At 35.5% G+C, this 21,070-nt stretch overlaps 3 protein-coding genes across 4 annotated transcripts; 1 reads left to right on the forward strand and 2 right to left on the reverse strand.

The window, feature by feature from the left end:
- Window positions 1-935: 935 nt before the first annotated feature.
- On the reverse strand, window positions 936-1,907 carry LOC114872327 (nucleolar protein 12). The gene is made up of 3 exons (XM_029179416.2): window positions 1,719-1,907; window positions 1,540-1,645; window positions 936-1,480 (listed from the first exon to the last, which is right to left on the reverse strand). The coding sequence occupies exons 1-3, from the start codon at window positions 1,823-1,825 to the stop codon at window positions 995-997; spliced, it is 699 nt and encodes a 232-aa protein (XP_029035249.2). The 5' UTR covers window positions 1,826-1,907; the 3' UTR covers window positions 936-994.
- Window positions 1,908-4,602: 2,695 nt separating this feature from the next.
- LOC114872302 (alkyldihydroxyacetonephosphate synthase) lies at window positions 4,603-12,689 on the forward strand. Its single transcript, XM_029179386.2, has 6 exons — window positions 4,603-5,056; window positions 5,629-5,718; window positions 7,555-7,835; window positions 9,345-9,633; window positions 9,978-10,287; window positions 11,642-12,689. Exons 1-6 carry the CDS (start codon window positions 4,968-4,970, stop codon window positions 12,413-12,415), a joined length of 1,833 nt encoding a protein of 610 aa, XP_029035219.1. The 5' UTR covers window positions 4,603-4,967; the 3' UTR covers window positions 12,416-12,689.
- On the reverse strand, window positions 12,601-20,985 carry LOC114872301 (TATA-binding protein-associated factor 172). Of its 2 annotated transcripts, none has more exons than XM_029179385.2 (15): window positions 20,819-20,985; window positions 20,179-20,228; window positions 19,689-19,936; window positions 19,251-19,606; window positions 18,799-19,150; window positions 18,099-18,721; window positions 17,251-18,029; window positions 16,607-17,177; window positions 16,221-16,515; window positions 15,848-16,149; window positions 15,445-15,758; window positions 14,498-15,248; window positions 14,136-14,414; window positions 13,428-14,069; window positions 12,601-13,136 (listed from the first exon to the last, which is right to left on the reverse strand). In XM_029179385.2, exons 2-15 carry the CDS (start codon window positions 20,187-20,189, stop codon window positions 12,936-12,938), a joined length of 5,724 nt encoding a protein of 1,907 aa, XP_029035218.1. In that variant the 5' UTR covers window positions 20,190-20,228; window positions 20,819-20,985; the 3' UTR covers window positions 12,601-12,935. The 2 variants fall into 2 exon arrangements, with proteins under 2 accessions (XP_029035218.1, XP_029035217.1); XM_029179384.2 differs by having other exon boundaries at window positions 20,801-20,985.
- Window positions 20,986-21,070: the final 85 nt, after the last annotated feature.

Here is a 21,070-nt window from a genome sequence, read left to right on the forward strand (position 1 = left end):
AAGTTTTTATTGAGTTTATTGTAACTTTTGTTAACAGAACTGAACTATTTATATTGTTTATTAAAATTTTGTGAACACAAATATTTAAAGCAAAAAGAATGAAATTTATATCTGGATTCAATGCTATCATAGAATGACTATACATAACATTAATATTTTTTTTAATAATTTGTATGAAATCTGTACTATAATAATTAACAACTTATTCATTCATTTATGTAAGTATCCTTATTATGTAAACAAAATAAACAACTGTAAAATAATGCGTGTATGTTTTTTTAATTCCATTATTTGACATATTATGTAAAGTAATATTTTTCGTGTTTATTTAATACGAGACCGAAGAACTATCAAAATAAATGTTTGACAAACTTGTATTTTAAAAACACCGCCATAAATTAAATATTTTTAAAATTCGATCTTAGCGTCATCTATAAAGAAACGGTGAAAACTACACGACAATTTACCGTCATTATTTTCAAGGATTCGTGACCTATGGGGTCCTAGACACCCCAACATGAAATCAAGTCGATATGCAGAGAGCGCCATCGATGCATCGGGGTCCTTGACACCCCGGCAGACATAATGTCGGTATGAAAAGAGCGTCACAGGCGCTTGGGGTCCCTAACACCCCAAGACGATATGTCGGTATGCAGAGCATCACCGATGCAACGGGGTCCCTGATACCCCGGCAGCCATAATGTTGAAATACAGAGAGCGCCACTGATGTGTCCGGGTCCCTGACACCCCAAGATGATATTCCAAAGGAACTAAGAATTGCAATGGAAGAATTGCTTTCAAGATATCTTTGAAGCAAAATAAATCATATGCTCACTAGATTTGAACAAGAAATTTGCATACCTAGATTTACCAAATGTAGCAATGTCTGAATAAAGATATGTCCATTTAGCAACAAAAATAAAATTAAGAAACTATTAATTATAAAATGTATTTATTTATATTTACAATATTTAAAGAACATAATTCAAGAATATTATTGCTTTAACTTTTTTTTAAGCTTTCCATTATGTTTCCGAATTTTCTCATTACGTTTTTGTTTCCTCATACTTTCTTTCTTATTTTTTTGGCGTTCTAATTTCTGTTTTCGTTGGAATACTTTACTCTTTTTTACTTGTTTTAATGTAGCTTTCTTCATTGCTTTCTTCAAGTCTTTCTGATTCCCAATTAATTTATTTTCAATAGTTTTCTTTGAAGTTGTGCTTTTACTTTTTCCATTTAAAGGCATTCCTTCAATCTCTTCTTCATCTTCAGAATTGTTATCACTTTCCTCTTTCTCGTTTTCTTCTGTTTCAATGTTACTTTTATTTTCACCAATTAACGCACTGTCTGTCAGATCTGCAACATTTAGCTCCAAGATACTAATGGTATGCCCCTCTGTTTCATATTCATGTTGAGATAATAATTGTTGAATTTCAGGAATATCACGACTTGATACCAAGCTTTTATACTCTTCTCGTACCTATGAAAATAAATGTATCACATCATTATGGCAAACATGAAAATTATGCACCTACTTACTCCTTGTTTAATCTTTTTTCGTTCTTCCTTCAACTGTTGTTGCAATTTTTCTGCAGCTTTTTCTTTTCGTTGTAATTTTCTTTTACGAAATCCTTTTAAAAAGTCTCTGAATTTAAAAGTAGTATATAATGCTCATAATGTTCATAATTTTGTTAATTCTAGCAATTAGTTATAAATACCGTCTTTTTTTCTCATCAAATACAACAGTTATCTTCCTACGTTTCTTTGGTCGATGAGGTATTCTATTTACATTGAGTAACTTCGGTTGCATTTTTGTTTGCAGCATTGTGCATTTATGTGTATCTCAGTAACTCCAGATCCAACAAGATTAAACATGCCTTTATTCTGGCAGTGACTACAGATGCAGAAAACTGGACATGCCTTTGTTTTCAAGGGGTAATGACTCAGGGGGTCCCAGATACCCCAGCATCGAATTAGGTCGTACTCATCACTATCCCGAACAAGTGAGTTTCACGATTTTTTCGTTTTTAGGTCTTATATTTCGCTAGATCCGGTCGTACCCATCACTACCTCGAACAAGTAAGTTTCACGATTTGTTCGTTTTTAGGTCTTATATTTCGCTATTTGCTTCGGGGTCCCTGACACCCCGGTGGCATAATATCGGTATGCAGCGTCACGGTACCTCGGGGTCTCAGATACCCCGAATGCCGTAGTGTCGGTAAGCTGACACCCCAAGATGATGTCATGTCGGTATGCAGGGATAGTCGTTGGTGCTTCGGGGTCCCTGATACCCCAGATGCCAAAATGTCGTTAGGCAAACAGTGTCACTGGTGCTTCGGGGTTCCTGACACCCCAAGATGATATCATGTCGCTATGCAGAGCAGAGATAGTCATCGGTGTTCTGGGGTCCTTCATACCCCAAAATGATATCAGGTCGGTACGCACAGAGCGTCATTGGCGCAGCGGGGTCCCTGAAACCCCTGGATAATATCAGGTCCGTATGAAGAGGGCACATCCAGTATAATTTTTTTCCAGAGTTTATTTAATTTACATCATTTGTTCCTTTTTTGCTTATTAAATAACCTCAACGAAGGGAAATAACGTTTATGATTATATCCCTCTTCTGGGTCTTAGCCGAGGACCCCATTTATTTTACTTATTCCAGTTATTTATATAATTTTATCCCTCATTATAGGCTAAGGTCATCTCAGTATCCCTTACATCCCTGCATTCCTTCCATCCCAGCATGCCTTACATTCCTGCAACCCTTAAATACCCTTTTTTTTTTTTTTTTTTAACGTGGTGGAAATCTTCAGAAAGACACCTTCAGCCCCTCTCGGGAGGGGCCAGAGGTAGTGTGGGATTTTTACCCACTAAAACCACCACGGTGGCCTGCACTAAGGCGGTAGGGAGGATCCTTTGACCCTCCGCCATGTGCCAAACTCCGCCGACATCGGGGGCCACACCCGATGCCGGCACTCCACGGGCCGCGTGCAGTGGAGACCGGGGCCCCAACCCCGGACCCCTACGGGATTCCTTTACATCCCTCGTTCCGTTACATCTCTGCATCCCTTACATCCCTGCATTCTTTTCATCCCTACATTTTTTTCATCCCTACATTCCTTTCATCCCTACATTCTTTTCATCCCTACATTCCTTACATCTCTGCATCCCTCATAATAAATATATTGTAAAGACTGCTTCGAGTAAAGGTAAGTAAAGGTAAGTAAAGGAATTTCGCGAAAATTTCGAAAAACAGCGCCCCCTGGCGGCAAAAATGCGAACTAAAATTTCGATGTCGAGTCAGCGCCGTCTGGTTTTGGAAAAAGGAACTAAACCTTGCACCATTTCTGGCCCTCTGGCGGCAAAAATGCGAACTAAAATTTCGATGTCGAGTCAGCGCCATCTGGTTTTGGAAAAAGGAACTAAACCTTGCACCATTTCTGGCCCTCTGGCGGCAAAAATGTGAACTAAAATTTCGATGTCGAGTCAGCGCCATCTGGTTTTAGAAAAAGGAACTAAACCTTGCACCATTTCTGGCCCTCTGGCGGCAAAAATGTGAACTAAAATTTCGATGTCGAATCAGCGCCCTCTGGTGGCGAAAGAAGGAACTAAATTTGTATAAAATCGCAGGCCTTATAACCGCAAAAATTTTAACACAATTTCAGGGAGGTACTGGGATGTATGGAATGCAAGAATATAAGTGATACAAGGATGTAAATCATACAGGCATGTGAGGGATGTTAGGATATAAAGAAGGCAGGAATGTGAGGAATGCAGAGATGTGAGGAATACAGGGATGTATGGGAAGCAGAGATGTAAGGGATGCAGAGATGTAAGGGATGTAGAGATGTGAGGAATACAGGGATGTAAGGAATGTAGTGATTCAAAGAATGCAGGGATGTAAGGGATGAAGAGATGTAAAGAATGTCGGGATATAAGGGATAAAGTGATGTAAGGAATGTAGGGATATAAGGGATGAAGCGATGTAAGGAATGTAGGGATGAAAGAAATGTAGGGGTGGAAAGAATGTATGGATGAAAAGAATGTAGGTATGCAAACCTAATCTCATCTGGGGGTGTCTGGGATCCCCTGAATTATGACCCTTGAGAACAAAGGCATGTCCAGTCTTTTGCATCTGTAGTCTCTGATTCGTGTGTATTCAGCAGATCCAGCAGTACAGATATAAGCCAGTACTATCCAGGTTATATTGGGTTATATTAGGTTATGTCAAAAGTGCATCCAGGTTATGTTTGACTAAAATCTATTCAAAAATGTACTACAAATAATAATTTAATACATAAATAAAATATTTAACATTGATCATTTAAAACTTTTCATGTTCAAGTGATTTCTAACATACCATCATTCCTACATGTTCAGTATTCAATATATATTATATATTACGATATTAATGATAAAATTCATATACAGTATGAAAGATATATCTAAATGGTTATTTAATCGCTTTAAAATATTTCAAATATGTTCTGTTAATTATTATTAGATTAGATAACCTATAATTTGAATAATTTGATACTTGAATAAACATATGATAAATTTTAGGATCCCTCATATGAAATGTGTAACTGCGCATGCGTAAGAAATCCCTTTCATGAAAAGAATCCCTCAATTTGGGCAAGCACAGTAACAATATCATAGAACATGTGTGAAGAACAGTAAACGTAGTGAGTCAGCCTGTCATTAGTAGATAAAGAATGTTCGTTATTTTACAACGAGAATGCATCGGGTATAAGCGATTGGTTGCCTTTCACGAGAAGATCCGTTGGTAGGCGGATAGCCATAAAGCGGGGGCTCTATTGATTTAAATTTGGTTTGCCGGTGCGCGTGTCAATAGTCAACACAGTGCTGTGAAGAGCGCGCGCTCAAGCATCTATATACGCTTTGCTGGCCGTGTTTTGTGCGGATCGAAAGGTTAGGCCCTTCGCGGTTCCACTTAATAGGATATGTCGAGTAATCCGAAAAATGGGGCTAATAAGGATGTGGAGAATTTAAACGGACCGATTTGTGTCCAGAGTGTTGTACCAAAAGAAAGGTCAGTTTTGTGCCGGCGAATTCTGGTTTCTGTCGGTTTCTATTGAATCTCTAATATGTCAGTAACAATAGCGAGAAAAATGTCCACAAGAGGAAGGAACCTTTGTTAAATTATTTGTAGCCACGCCTTGAGGCAAGTGTTAGCTGACTCATCGGCAGATGTTACGAATCTAAAGCATCCCTTATGTTGCTCAAGCGTGAAAGAGAAAGAGAAATCGATCGATAACATTTTCTCGTCCGATGATGATTATGATTGTGCATACGAACGTTATTATATAATTACCCAATAAATAATCGCGAACATCGAAACGATCAACTTTTCTTATTATTTTTTCCTGTCAGTTAGTATTTCTTATACAAAATCGATTCGTTTACCGGGTACTTGTTGTCCGGAAAGCTATACGGATTTTACCGATTGGTTGTTGATCAGTCACGTGGCGCGAAAAATTGCGCGCCGAATGTATTGCAAATATATTGATGTACAACTCTACTTTTTCAACCGATATTGTTAATATTTCGAAGTGACGATGCTGTGAATCAAATAATCGTATGTTTCTTTTCAAATCTTTAAAGGCAAAAATTATTGAAGTGGAATGGCTGGGGATACAAGGATTCAGAATTTCGTATAAACGAAAAAAATATCATCGAATTTACTGGCAACAGGTAAGTCTAGTATGAATAACATCTGTCTGTAATCGGTACAGTAAGAGAATTAAACTTTAAAAATTAAAGTTTAAAATGATATATTTCTATTTCGCCTTCCCCCTTCAAATGGGAGTTTGGAAGCTTGACTTTTTCACTCCTACAGGCCCCTCGACGGCAATATAACGAGAGTCTACTAAGCGAACTCATTACCTCACGGGTTATAGAGTAATTAGAGGATTATTGAAAATGTCTAGTTTAAAAGATTTATTAATATATTAAAATTCATTAGTTGTATTTCGATGTTCATTATTTAACAAAGTAGGTTTCCCCAGCAAAAATGTCGATATCGGAAAGGTAGGAATTTTTAAAATTTTAATTCTGTCGATATTAATTATTCGTTTATAAAAAATTTGATGCGCGGGTCACCGGCGACGACCATTCCGGTTACTCTAGAGTCACAACGCATTCTGGCACAATGCCATGATGTGAAATTCGTATAATGTTGAAGTAAATGGATTCACAATACATTCTAGCATTATGGAAATAACCAACAGAGGTCACGGTGTAATGTGAAACAATTTTTTTTTTAACTTGCAGGAAAGATAATAACGAATAATAAACTCTTTAGCTTAATTTTAAACTCTATGTAAAAATACAAACCTATTTATTTTTTGCAGTTCATATTATCTATCTTTTATAAACTTCGACTAATTTTGTTTTCAGTCGAAAGAGAAAGTATGAGATAAGATTGTATCAATTTCGTAACTCATGATTGAAAATCTGTGAAAGTCAAATTGCTCACCTGGCAATATAACGAGAGTCCACTGTATTTAAAATTTTACTTCATCTAGCACTGCTGATATAAATGCAGCAAAATATTTATAGATACCATTTAATTTCACGTGTTAATTTAAGAAAATTTTCTATTTTTTCTCCTATATTTTCCATCGAATTTCCCTTAATAGATCGTTTCGTCTATCTGTGTCTCGTTAAGTTCACAGTGAATGTCTTGTTTGAAACTCGTTTCGTTGCTGTGTCGTAAGCCACATGCAAGAAATTCCATCTTCTTCATATTTGTTCTCTCAATGTTGAGAATTTGATTAAGCAGGCTCGTTTCTGTTCAAACAATGAAATGTAATGAATGTAAATGAATATCTAATGAGTGCATCTTATAAATGCATCATCTGATATTTAATAAGATGAACAAGTTAACCTTGGTATAAATTCTTCGCGCTTTTCCTATGATCATGCAATCGTTATTTGAAATTAATTTACAGTCATGATTGTAAATATTGATTCGTGTTCATTTAATCTCGCTTTAAATTTTATTCTGAATTTTCAACAATAATTTAATCTTTGAAAATCTGACATTAATTATGTGATGTAATTTGCAATTTTTATTTTATACCATCACGATTCATTTTATACCATCATTTTATTTTAAAATTCACGAGAAGCTATCGTGATAAGATATACTAATTAAACACATCTAATACTATAGGTTCTATAGTATAGAACTTAGATTTTAACTCGTTATTTTCAACTCTTCACACGTTACTGTATTGTTTACGTAATACGATGAAAAGAAGTTTTTTCTTTTATTATTATTATTCTTTATTGTTATAAAGTTATGTGAATTTTTAATAAAATTTAGTTTCTTCTTAAAAATTGAATCGTTCAATCCCAGTTTCTGCTAGTTTTTAATATAAACAAATGATTTTGGTACATTTATTTTTATGCAATATTTTTTTTATGAATTATAAGTAAAAAATTTTAGAAACAATATTTACAACACGATTCTGAAGCTCAATTATTTTTACTAATAAATTTAATAATAACAGAAGATGTTTGTAGGTATCCCATTGGAAATAAGGAACTTCCATATTTCACACAATGGGTCAAAGACATGTTTGGCGTAGACCTGAACAAAAAGCAACCATCACAACCGATGCCAACGAACTTACCGGAACCAATTATTTCATTGGAATTATTGGAAGCGATTCACGAGTTAAAAATCGAATATTCCACGAAAGGTATCGATCGATTAGTTAGAGCACACGGACACACGCTTCGCGATATTTATATTCTGAGGCATGGGTCGTTCAAGAGGGTACCGGACATCGTTGTATGGCCAAGTGAGTAATTCATAATTCTTTAAGAAAGAAAAAAATAATTATCTCGAGTAAAATATTTCTTCTACTTTAATGGCAATAGAAATTGTTACATTTAGTTTATTTAACCCCTTGCCTTATAACATCGAGTCGCAACCGTGACGTAACTTACACTTCAAATGTGTGAAATTTGGTTGGTATTTTTAGTGTTGGTTCGCCTAATTTGTTCAGTCAAGAATCCTTGAATGCCATGTATGCATGGCATTTCAATTTTCTTTACTTGTTTTAAAATTCATGCAATGACTGACGCAACTATTGAAAAACAATCATAAGAGAAAGGGTTAATTAAAAGTATCGACACTCTTTACCATAAAATAATTTGTCTTATAGCTCTAAAATGGTGTAAAATAGAAAATAAATATCATTAGGAAAAATGAAATGGTGTCGAATGTAGCACCACTTGCTACACGTGTTTCATTGATTTTCAGGTCAAATATTGGGAGTATTTGTTTCTTAGTATCTTATTCACAGAAATTGAACATAATCTTTTACCTACATTACCTCATTTGTTACAGTCATTATTTTTATCATAACGTTATCAGCACTTTATCATTTTTCGTTTTCATTTTCGTAGTCTTTTACTTGAACTCTTTACACAGTTTTACAATCGATGCCGATTAGGATAACGGTGGGGTGAGCGAGAGTACTTAAACCTTGACTTAGTTGCGTACTGTAATTTCCGGAATGCATTTCCACGCTAATCCCTAGCCACGAAGTAAGCGTAAATAAATTAAACGACTGTACATGCATTCAATTGAAAGTCGAATAAAATTTGCTTGTTATGTACATTTATAACTTGTATCATCTTAAACTATAGTTTAAATGAAAAAATAAAGTAGGATATTTAAAATCATCGTTTTCAATTAAATAAATGCAACTACTGATCTTAAGTTAATCTTTTAAAATAAAAAAAAAAATGGTATAAATAGCGAACAAGTTTTGTTAGAAAATATCAATTTTTTTTTATCATATACTAATACCATATTTTATCACATGAGTAAGGTAAAACCAATTATCTGTTTTAAAGTACATCATATTTAGGCACTTAGTGTTGCTAATTATTGTAAGTTATATTTAGGTACATGCACTGCAAATGAAGTGATAATTGCAAAAAAAAATTTCGAAAATGAAAAATATCAATGTAATTTCATTCTATTGTATATTCACCTGTTAATTATTAAGATTAATAGAAATGCATATTTAGAGGAATGACATATAAGGTTAACAGTAAAGATATTTGCGCATGCAAAAAGCAATTAGTTATATAAATAATTGCTAAATCACCTGTGTCAAGGATTCTTCGTTACTTATGTAAATAACTTCGTACACTCGCGATCAAATCAGTATCCCCCTAGTGAAAATGGCGATATAGGGGAAACACGAACCCTGAAGATCATAATTTTAACAGTATTAATATTGAAATATTTAATATATTAATATTTAATTAATCTGGTTATATTAATTCGTTTCTAGAATGCCACGAGGACGTCGTTAAAATAATCAAATTATGCGCTCACTACGGATCAGTTTGTATCCCGTTCGGCGGTGGAACAAGCGTCAGCGGTGCAGCCTCTTGTCCAGAAAATGAACGAAGAACAATAATATTATTGGACACATCGCAGATGAACAGGATATTATGGTTAGACAGGGAGAATCTAATCATCTGCTGCGAGACTGGTATTATCGGTCAGGATCTCGAAAGGCAACTTCGACTGCAAGGTCTGACTTCCGGTCACGAACCTGATTCTTACGAATTTTCTAGGTACACGATATTCCATTAAAAGAGAAAAACTATTAACTGTCCCCTTGATACTAAAATGCAAATAGTTTTAGTACACTTCATACATATCAAAAAATTAATAATTTAAGCTCCCAACGTATAAACGTTTACGCGGGAAAAATTGAATTACTTAATTATATACTAAATCTTATAATATTTATTAAACAAAAATCCTATTAATTTGTTTCCAAATTACTTATCAAAATGAAGGTTTTGAAAATTCTTGCTTCTCTTGTAACACCATTTTCCTTAGGGAAGCCTCATTAATAGATTAATTATTAATCTACTGTTAGTGACATAATTGTTTATATTTCTTGAAAGAACAGTTTAGGTGGATGGGTTGCCACAAGGGCAAGTGGCATGAAGAAGAATCGATATGGAAACATTGAAGACTTAGTCGTACGAGTAAGAATGGTCACCGGTAGGATAGATGACCCGGAAATAACGTTGGAAAGGGGCACCTTGGTTCCACGAGCTTCTTGTGGTCCTGATTTCGATCACGTGATACTTGGTAGCGAAGGTACACTGGGTGTCATCACAGAAGTTGTATTGAAGATTAGGCCAATACCAAAAATAGTCAAATACGGTAGCATAGTTTTCCCAAATTTTCAAACTGGCGTGTCAGCATTGCGACAGGTAAATTTGATTGAAATATTATAAACGTAATTTCGACAAAATCATTTGTAAAATTGTTATGCTTATATTGGTGACATTTTGCATGTTTACAGAATTACTGCAAATAAAAGATTACTTCCTTCGCTACTTAACCCTTTTAATATAATTTTTCAAATGTAAACATTCACTAAAAATTTTATTTTTATTTTTATTGAATTTGTAACTTAACAAACTTTGTAAAATTAAAAGCATAGCATTTAATGAATTAATATGGCTCACAACATTTATTAGACCTATATTTTTATATAACATTATACAGAATATTTTTCAATTTGATATTAGTGTAAATTAAGAAAATCAGAATTGAAACTAACTACACGGTATGCCTGCTTTAAGTGCATGCACGCTATTATTTTTCTATCTACACTGTTCCCATGGTTTCTTTTTGATTTCGCGCGGTTGATAATAACGTAAATAGGATTCCCATACCCCTGTAAGTATGGTGATACGCCTTACACCAGAAACGTTGTATTCGTGGTAGTAAGGAACTCGTTTCTTTCGTTCTTGACGAAACTATAAAAATACTATTGCTGCGTAAATGGAAACCCGCATAAAAGAAGGGATCCTCCAGTTACGTTACTGGAGTATTAGTGTATTAAAAATGCAAAAAAAATGTTTCATATGAAAGTTGTTTGAGTTAATTATTCAACTAAATAAAAAATTGCAATCTTAATTCAAATTATTATTTATAGAGATACAAATAGTGCAATTTCTGTTTTAATGGAACTCCATGTTTTTAACGAAGTGTATAATGAATACATTTGAATAATTTATCAGTTATCTGTACGTATATTAGTAGAAAATGTCAAGTACGATTAGAGTTATCGTCCTTTACTCAGCATGGCTGAAATTGTATAGAATATTTAGAAATAATATTATTATTAAAGTGTATTTAAAAATATGAAAAAAAAAAATGAAAATTTTAATTATTTTCAATTATTTTTCTCTATAAATAATAATTAAGAAACAAAATGAAGAAATTCTGTTAAGCTTCCTCCATCAAATTAAAAACCAATTTTCACATTTTCAATAATTGCAAAAATAATAGCGTTTATACACTTAAAGCAGATGCACTATAATTTGTATGGTTTCAAATACCTACTAACATATAATTCTAAATTTCTACACCACCATTTTACCCCTACTTGGTATTGTAACATATATTATATCAAAAATATATTTATAAATCTGCTTAATTTAGCACTTACATATGATTTTATACGTATAACAAATTGTATATTGTTTCTTATTTTTTAATCCTGTAAACATGCCGAGTGTCATTAAAACATATAACGTTTCATATTACTGCGAATAGGTAGCCAAGGATCGATGCCAGCCCGCTAGTATACGTTTAATGGACAATGAACAGTTCCACTTTGGTCAGGCCTTGAAACCAGAACCTGGCTGGGGTGGTTTAATTGTACAAGGGTTGAAACAAGCCTACATCACAAGGATAAAACGTTTTAAATTCGACCAAATGTGCGTTGCCACGCTTCTTTTCGAAGGTGACACAGCCGCGGACGTGGCGGCGCAAGAAAAGAAAGTTTACAATATTGCCAAGCAGTACAATGGTGTTCCAGCGGGAGAATCAAACGGTGAACGAGGATACGTTTTAACGTTTGTTATAGCTTACATTCGAGACATGGGTTTGAATTATTACGTTTTGGCCGAATCGTTCGAGACCTCCGTCGCTTGGAACCGTACGGTTTTCCTGTGTAGAAATGTGAAATCACGTGTGGCTAGAGAGTGTTACGCGCGTGGTGTGGAACATTACTTCATCTCTTGTCGTATCACGCAAACGTACGACTCTGGTTGTTGTGTTTACTTCTACCTGGCAATCAATTACAACAAACTATCGAATCCGGTTGAAGCGTACGAAAGTATCGAACACATTGCGCGTCAAGAGATTCTCGCTAATGGTGGTTCGTTGTCTCATCACCATGGTGTAGGCAAACTCCGTTCCTGTTTCTATTCGAATGCTGTAGGAGAAGTAGGAGTGTCCCTTTACAGAGCAGCTAAAGCACACTTGGATCCCCATAACATATTTGCAGCTGGAAATTTGGATCCTAGGTGTGTATCAAAATTATAAACTCAACGCCCACTGAAAAAAATTGCATACTTGTTACACTGGAAAGAATTACTCCTGTTGAAGAAAAATTTGTTAGTGAATAACAATAACGATTGATACTGTCATTTTACTAATACCTTGTGATGATATAAAAATAGTGGTAAAGGAAGAGACTAGTATAATATAAATAAATATGAACCATGGTGTCGTTTGGTACAAATACAGAATTGTAATTGTATCAGCATTTTTATAAGTTATTATAAATAAACAAGACTCGCTTACTTATAGTACATAATTAATATTATCCATAACTTATTTATCTGAGTGTTTTTTTTTTCTTTTATAATTCGTATATCTTTTCTTCATTTCTAATTAAAAGAATGTTTGTTACTTTCAGTCCTTGAAATTAAGAGAATCAACCGTTTCCTTTATCAGCTCTGATTTCGATACCTTCGTCTAATAACGTAATCAGTTTTTACATATACATTAATTTCACTAAATTCTTATGCATCTGGTGATACTGATGTGCAAAACGATAAGCTCACTGGTTATCAGACTTTAGAGTGGAAAGAAATGAATCGAAGTCGTATTCGTCGTCGTATTGTTGTTGTTCCCACAATTCAGGAAGAATTTCTAGAACGGAACGACTCACGCCTGGGACATTGCTAATTTTAGACACGGTATCCTCTTGCGTGTCTGACCTTTTTCCTTTATTATTTTCCAAAGAAAACAAATCTAGCAACTGTAAAAAAGCAAAGAAGAGTTAAAAATTAATTTGAAAAAAGTTAATACAATTTTTAGTTATTACATATCATTATCCAAAATCCAAATTTTTAAGTTTCACAATATAAAATTTAGAAACTGTCAAGTTTCAAAATTAAAATCGTATGATTTCGAACTTCAAAACTCCATAACCTCAATTTTTAATTTTAAAATCCAAAATACAAATGGCGGAGCTTTTTCCCTCCGAAGCGCCATTTTCCCAAGGGAAGCCTTCCATGCTCGGCACTGTACAATACTTTAAATATTTTACCTGATCAGTTGCCATCGTTTCCAAAGATGCGTTTTCAGTAGAAATTACAGTATTTGCAGTAAGAAGCTTGAATTTCTGAAGTCCCATAATTTTCTCTTCCACCGTTGATCTTGTGATTAACCTATACACGTTAACCACTTTCTTCTGTCCAATACGATGCGCTCGATCCATCGCCTGAAGATCTTTCATGGGATTCCAATCGTGTTCCACGAATATAACAGTATCTGCACCGGTCAGATTCAATCCAAGACCACCGACTTGGGTCGTTAACAAAAGTACATCTATCGATGGATCAGCGTTAAAACGCGCCACCACGGAATGCCTTTGCGTTGCAGGTATACTTCCATCAAGCCGGAGATACGTAACTGTTGGTAAATGTGTACGCAACAGATCTTTCTCTACGATATCCAGCATTGCTTTCAATTGACAAAAGATCAATGCTCGGTGTTGGCTCACTAATTGTTGCTGTTGCGGTGGCTGATTATCTTGAGTAGCGCCAGTGGCCACTGAATTACACCGGCTTTGTTGTTGTTGCGGTTGCCCAATACCACAGTCTAACAACAATTGTTTCAATGCAGGTAATTTAGCTCCATGATCTATATCAGCCAAAGTACTCTTCTGCTGCTTCAATGTATTGCATATCTACAAAATAAACATAATTAAATAGATGTTACAAATATAGGAAACAAATGTATCATTGATACTAACGTTTTGATACAACGGATGTCGTGGATTCAGTACTAATTTTGGATGATTACAGACGTTGCGTAGATAACGCAATGCTTCGAACACGTGGCCACCGTGAGGATCACTCGCGGATGAAGTACACGACGTAGAAGATAAGAGAGTAGCAGAATGTCGAGTACGAAAATCTTCGTAGAGTGTTCGTTGTAACGGTGACAAATCGCAATAGTAGTCTTGCGTGATTTTAGGCGGTAGATCTTGAAGGACATCCTCTTTATTTCGCCTGAGTAAAAATGGCAAAACCTGACCGGCATAAATAATAATATATTAGATTTGGAAAAATTTGTTAATAATTTAAATAGTAATTGTGTTTTATCACTGATTACCTGTCTATGAAGCGCTTCCATGGCCAGAGCTCCTCCTTCTTGTTCTTTTGGCCCAGCTTTCGGTTCTCTACAAGCTAGGATAGGACGCGAGTACTTGGCCGCAAATTGTTTTTCAGTGCCCAAAAAGCCAGGCATTAAAAAGTCGAACAGAGACCACAATTCAAGTACGTCGTTCTGCACCGGTGTTCCTGAGAGTATAAGTCTATGATTGGCGTGTAATCGTTTCGTCGCTTTTGCGCTTTTCGTTTTTCCATTTTTTATAACGTGACCTTCATCGAGCACACAATAATTCCATTGACGAGTCTCGAAATATTCAATGTCCTTACGTACTATGTCGTAACTTGCCACAACGAGTTTGTGATAAGTAACTTTTGGACGTAATTTTTCACGTTCGGGCGGCGTGCCGGCGTATTGTAATACCGAAAGATCTTTGGTTTTGAAAAATTTGTCCGCTTCGTACACCCAATGACCAGTCAGAGTCGGTGGGCACACTACCAAGCTTGGTGGAGCATGTGGATTACGATGGTGATCTAATGCTAATATACATAGGGTTTGTAAGGTTTTTCCAAGACCCATATCGTCGCACAGAACACCGTGGAGTCGATAACGGTTTAGAAAATTTAACCAGTTTAAGCCTTGACGCTGATAAGAACGCAATTCAGCAGCTACAGGAATTGGTAATTCAGTATCTGGAATACTGCGTGGGTTTAAAAGCTGTTCTAAAAACCGCCGTTCTTGTGCCTTCTTCTCTCTGGAATATAATTGATATTTTTAATAAATTAAAATCTATTATTTCATTCATTGGCATAACTAGATAGGGGTCGGGTGAACCCGTCTGTTCCCAAAAATTTAGACTGGCCCCCTCACCATTTTAAAATTCTAAAATTACAAAATTCTAAGATTCTACGATTACAAAGTTTCTTACTTAAATAAATCTTCAAACTTACACCAAATCCGGTAAATTAGCAATTGCACCAGGATCAAGAGGTAAAAGTTGGACAAGCGTTGCAAATGTTGCGCTGCAGGCTAATCTTACAGCCTGATTCTGATCACTCATACGTCCAAGTAAAGGTACCATGAACAATACAGCATAGGGAACAATATTAACACCTAAATTTTCTACAAGACACGTTAATGCTTCAGCTGCACCTTGTCTTATAGAATCTACTTCACTTGGCGCAGTGACAGTCGTCGAATACACTTTTTCTCCACCGGTAGCTTCTAATAACGGTATTACGCTACGTGTAATATGTACTACTACCTGTGACAAATAATTTTTTCATATCATTTATACATTACAAAATCAATAACTATTAAATTGATAAAAAGAAATGATTAATAAATAATCACCTTTTCTGTGTCTAATGTAGCTAATACAGCGATACATCGTGAAGCCATATGTCTAACAGCTTTATACGGATGGGCCAACAATTTACACAAACAAGAAAGACATTCTAGGGCAGGAGGTAGTAAAGCTTTGTCGAGGCTCGGAGCCATAATTTCTAGAACTTGTAAAGCGAAAATTAGCTGATTTACTTCTTCTTGAGTATTTTTACCGCCGGTGATTTTATCTTCTTCCCGTAATATACTTGGTAATATTAGTTCCCAAAGATGTGGCAAACGTGTAGGTAATTGTACGCCAAAAAGAGTAGCTACAAACAAAGATATAAAAAATGTACATGATGTAATTGTATCGTGTATAATTTTGTCATATGACGCAAACCTATAGCGGTAAGTGCAAAAGTGGCACCACGACGACGTGTTCTCGCAGCTTTGGCTTCAGGCTCTTCGCAAGCAAGTAATTCCTCTAATGGAATTTCAGTCGTCGGTGGCCGACCAGGTCCTCTTCCTCCGCCGAGTCCACTGTTCGCTCCTCGATTATAAGCTACTCTTTCAGCATGTTTTTGTCTATTGCTTAAAGTAAGAATTCCATCAAATAGATCTGGGTCCGTATTACAATTCACACGAGGTGTAAATTCAATATCCGAGCATAGGAATGTACATAAATTGGTCGATATCTATGATTCAAAGTGTACATCAAATTATTCGAAAAAAAAAAAATATATAATAACTGACTGTAATATAAATTATATCATCTTCCATGCATACCTTTGCGTTAGGCGAAGGTTTTCTATTTACACAAAGATCAACTAGGTATGACAAATGCTTTGCAGCTAGCTTTTGTAGTTCTTCGTTTTCTTCCCGCTTTATAGCCTCCATTAGTGGTTTCACTAATGGGTTAAGAGGTTGCGGAGTCTGGGGAAGACAATGTAACATGGTAGCAGCACCAGCTAATGCTGCCATCGACATAACATTGTAAGAAAGCTGTTGCGCCGCTGTGTCAGCAGCGCCTACTTCTAACGCTTTTCGTCTTTCTTCTAAACTTTCAATCAATTTCGGCTTTAGTTTAACCGTACTGGTATTGCCGCTAATGTTTCCAGCCGGCCCTCCGGAACCCGTGGCATTGCTTATGGCACAAAGCTCTGAAATTGGTTTCCCAGCAAGGCTCGCAATTTGATCAAGCGTCATTACACCTGACGCATCTGTTTCAATAGGAACAGGTAATTTATAATGCTTGAGAGTAGCAATGTAATCACGGCTGTCGTGTAAGAGACGAGTGAAAGATGCGGCTATTTCGTCATAATATACGCATTCATTTAAACACCCCAATAGTCTGTCCCTATTAAATAAATACATGATTATTATACTATACTAAAGAAACAGATAGATAAAGAAAGGATTCATCTACGTACCTTAGAATGTCCGGTATCGCAGGTGGTTTCATATCATTTATGGTCGCCCAATGAGACATCGTTAAGCCCGCAACGGTGCGTTGCAGTGCTGATCGCGAGTTAAGATGTGCCAGTAATACTTTAGCGTAACAAATTGCAGGACTAGGTATATCAGGTGTGTAAGTAACACCTGGAGCTGGTTGTACTACGTAATGCGATAACAATCCTAACATTCGTGAAGCTCTACAACGAGCCTGTACCACGTTTAATTTCCTTATACTTTGAGCTACGGTTTCGATACCACCTATATAAACTTTCAATTCGGACACTGACTTTACGTTTCCGGTTACGGTATTGTTACCACCGTTGTTACTAGTGTCTGATTGTCCGTCGCAAATATCGATAATTTGATTATTTTTTATCCCCTTGTTAAGAGTACTTATTGTCATTAATAAGTTCGGATTAAATGGCACGTGTTCGGGTTGCATAGCGAGGCAGAGCCACGTGCTAACGAGAGGACACGCCGCGTGCAATAATAGTTCGAGATCGCTCTGTACGACTAGATTATCCCAAACACGTTCAGCTACGTCTTGTATGGCAGTTACATGTTCGATCAGTACGCGCTGAAAAACGTGCCGAAGAGCTTCCTGTAACACCAATCCGCCTCCGTCACCCCATCGTTCCCTTTTATTTTCGTTATGAGCACCGTCTTCTCCGGTCAATGTTTGTAACGTTTGCAGTGTAGCTTTTCGCACGCTCGAACTAGAATGACTAAGGAATGGCCATAATCGTGGTAAAACCTGTAATCATTCATATTTCAAGTTAAACTGAACGTTAAACGTTATTGTAAATTAGATATCAATTGTTACCTGGGATAATGGCTGAGGTGTAATGCAAGTGCGTGCTGTAGGTAATGAAAGTATAGCAGCGAGCAATCCCATGAAACTGTTACATGCTGCTGCTAGATCATCTTGTTCGCGTAGAAGCTCCCAAAGACGAATTACGATAGCCTCTAATTCGGATGGTTTCAATAAACGTGGAAGGGCGGATGCCACGGGTATAAGCGCACTAGCTGCAGCAGCACCTACATCGTCGACAGGGTCAGAAAGACCTTGCATGATGGCTGGAAATACTCTTGGTAGAATATCATCCAATAGATCATCTCGTACAGCAAGTAAATATTTCAGTGCAAGTAATGCACCGTGCCTTGCTTCCCATTCGTCGTGTTCTAAAAGCTTCAGCATAACCGACAGTATTCCTATGATACCCTTATTTTCATTTTTATCGTCCTTTTGATTTGGCACTAGTAATAAAAGAGAACCTAGTGCCTGAGCACATGTTTCCCGTACGGGTGCAACAACTTGATCAGAAACAAAATCTCCAAATCTATCTAATCCCAAGACGCATAATAATCGTAAAGCAGCATCGATAATCCATTGATGATGATTTTCTTCCATCTGATCCGCTGTCTGATCCCTTGATTTACCAGCACCTATGAAAAATTTTAATTGACATTGAAATTTATAATTATTTTATTATTAATAATTGCGCTTAAAGTGTTTCATTTACCTTTTCCATGAAGTTTTACGAGTTCTCGTAAAGCAGTTGCAGCTCCATGACGTATTTCCCATTTTTGACTAAATAAATCTTGACAAAGGTTTTCGGCAAATGACTCTAATGGCCAGTCTATTACAGAATCTGGCCAGCAACCAGTACTATCTGGTACACTATTGGTTGATTCATTCTGTGCACTGCAAGTAACACCGATTTCTGATGAGATCACTTCCTCTAATTTTATTTTCTTATTGAATGGTTCTCCTGTATTAATAGGAGATTGAGCATTTGAATTGTTATGATAATCTTCGTTGCTACGATGATCATCTGGTTCTCGTGAACGTTGTTTCGAAACTGACTGTCGTGCCTATTACATATATGTTGCATATTAAGAGTTATGAAAATACTTGAATTTTAAATCAGTATAATAGAAATATTCAGATAAAAAAGAAAACGTAACGCGTTACCTTACGTCTGGCTCTATTCATTTCACGTCTACTAAGTCCACCTGGTTGTTTTAGCGTTTCATTCACAGATACTTTATTCTGTGCATTCGAGGTAGGTGGTAATACTACTGGGGTTAGATCTTCAGCGGTAAACAACTCTGATGTATCAACTCCCATTAATCGTGGATGTAGACCCAATTTAGCAGCGATAAGTTTTTCTTCTTGATTAGGAAGTGACATTTGCTCTCCATCGGTAGCGATTAAATCGTATTCACTACCTTCCGATCCAGTAAGATGCGAACTGCGAGCTAAGACTTTTTCCATATTAAAATCTTCCAAATTTAATTTATTACTGGGTCTCTTCGCTTCCCCATCACCTATTAATTAATATAATTTATAGATTAGCAGTTAGACATTATAATTTGCATTATTAGGGAACAGAAGAAATATAATAATTACTTGTACATGTTTCTTTTTTAATTGATTGCGGATCCCAAGCAGGAACTTGGGCAAGTATAGCCTGCACAGCTTGTGCAGCTGAAACTCTGGTATCCCATTGTGGGGATTTTAAGAGAGTCGAGACTCTTGCTAACAAATGATGTAGATCATGAGGATGTAATCTTTGTGCTTCTCCTAATTGTTGTGCTGCAGCCCTTTTAGTGACCGCATTTGTTCCAGTTTCCAATAATATGAATAGTCTGTCCAACCTGTGATAATTTGTACATTACATTGTATGTAATTATACTCTCAGGTTAATAGGAATTTCAGTTTTCATTATCACATAAAGTTGTACATGTAAAATTTAATAATAAAAGGATTCATATAAAATGGGATCATTTCACTAACAAACATTTGGTATTTACATAAGTATAAATAGTATATTAAGGTAAGAATTATATATATTATTTTATACAATATGTTTTCAATAAAATAATTATTAATGCTTTACCTTGATGTCATATTTGCAAATAATGTTTAACGGTAAACACCAGTAAATTCCTAAAATAAAAAAATATATATGTATTTCTCTATACACATATAAGGGATTAATGATTATTGATAAACAAAATTACGCTTGTAAGAACATTTGTATAAAATAAATAAAAACATGAGAATGAAACTGTCAAAATTTCTCAAAGCCTTGTTAATTGACTGAGAATGTACTTTCATCACATTCTTACATATTGTGTATAAAAGTTGGAAAGGAAGTGCACCAATTGTACCAAATAAAATGGAGTACAAGAAACATTAAAATAAATTATTTGTTATTTATTATTTGATTAACAGAAGGAAAAACAATTTCAGTGGTAAAAGTTAATTTTCAAATCCGAAGATGAAAGTTTGTTGTAATAAGATTGATGAGGTGGAAATAATACATGACATCTGCGGGGACGCATTTTTTAATCGGTACTTATGTTCAAGCATCCAGATAATGTAAAATTTAGGCACTATGATAAAAGCTATAATTAAAAAACTGGACAGATATAATATTACTGAAAAATGAAGATATTATTATAAGAAAACACAATATGGATACATAAATAAATAATGATTGACGAACTTAGGCATACCCGATTTCAATATATTACTTATTTAACTGCTTCACTTCAGCTAACCCTCATAGCCGTTTCCCACTGTATTGATTCTTCGAAAATCACATTACGATGTATATTTTGAAAAAGTCGACAGATAGACAGACTATTTGTCAAATATTTCGGAGAGCAACGCATGTTACAAGCATCAAATTTATACTGACAGCCATATTGCAGGGGAACCTGAGTTTTGTCCCCCAATTTTGCTCTTATTGGCGGGTTATACGATTCTTATAAATCGATTGACCA

Source organism: Osmia bicornis, chromosome 5 (genome assembly GCF_907164935.1).
Source record: "Osmia bicornis bicornis chromosome 5, iOsmBic2.1, whole genome shotgun sequence".
Lineage (NCBI taxonomy): Eukaryota > Metazoa > Arthropoda > Insecta > Hymenoptera > Megachilidae > Osmia > Osmia bicornis.

Bases quoted from the DNA above. Each gene is read 5' to 3' on its own strand.
- LOC114872302 (XM_029179386.2), top strand. From the start codon at position 4,968: ATGTCGAGTAATCCGAAAAATGGGGCTAATAAGGATGTGGAGAATTTA. The intron at 7,836-9,344 runs GTGAGTAATTCA...ATTCGTTTCTAG, and splicing joins GGACATCGTTGTATGGCCAA to AATGCCACGAGGACGTCGTT. The intron at 10,288-11,641 runs GTAAATTTGATT...TACTGCGAATAG, and splicing joins GCGTGTCAGCATTGCGACAG to GTAGCCAAGGATCGATGCCA.
- LOC114872327 (XM_029179416.2), bottom strand. From the start codon at position 1,825: ATGCTGCAAACAAAAATGCAACCGAAGTTACTCAATGTAAATAGAATA. The intron at 1,646-1,718 runs GTATTTATAACT...TTTTAAATTCAG, and splicing joins TTTGATGAGAAAAAAAGACG to AGACTTTTTAAAAGGATTTC. The intron at 1,481-1,539 runs GTAAGTAGGTGC...TTATTTTCATAG, and splicing joins GAAAAAAGATTAAACAAGGA to GTACGAGAAGAGTATAAAAG.
- LOC114872301 (XM_029179385.2), bottom strand. The intron at 19,607-19,688 runs GTAATTATTATA...ATTAATTAATAG, and splicing joins TAAAAAAGAAACATGTACAA to GTGATGGGGAAGCGAAGAGA. The intron at 14,070-14,135 runs GTTAGTATCAAT...TTTATTTTGTAG, and splicing joins GACATCCGTTGTATCAAAAC to ATATGCAATACATTGAAGCA.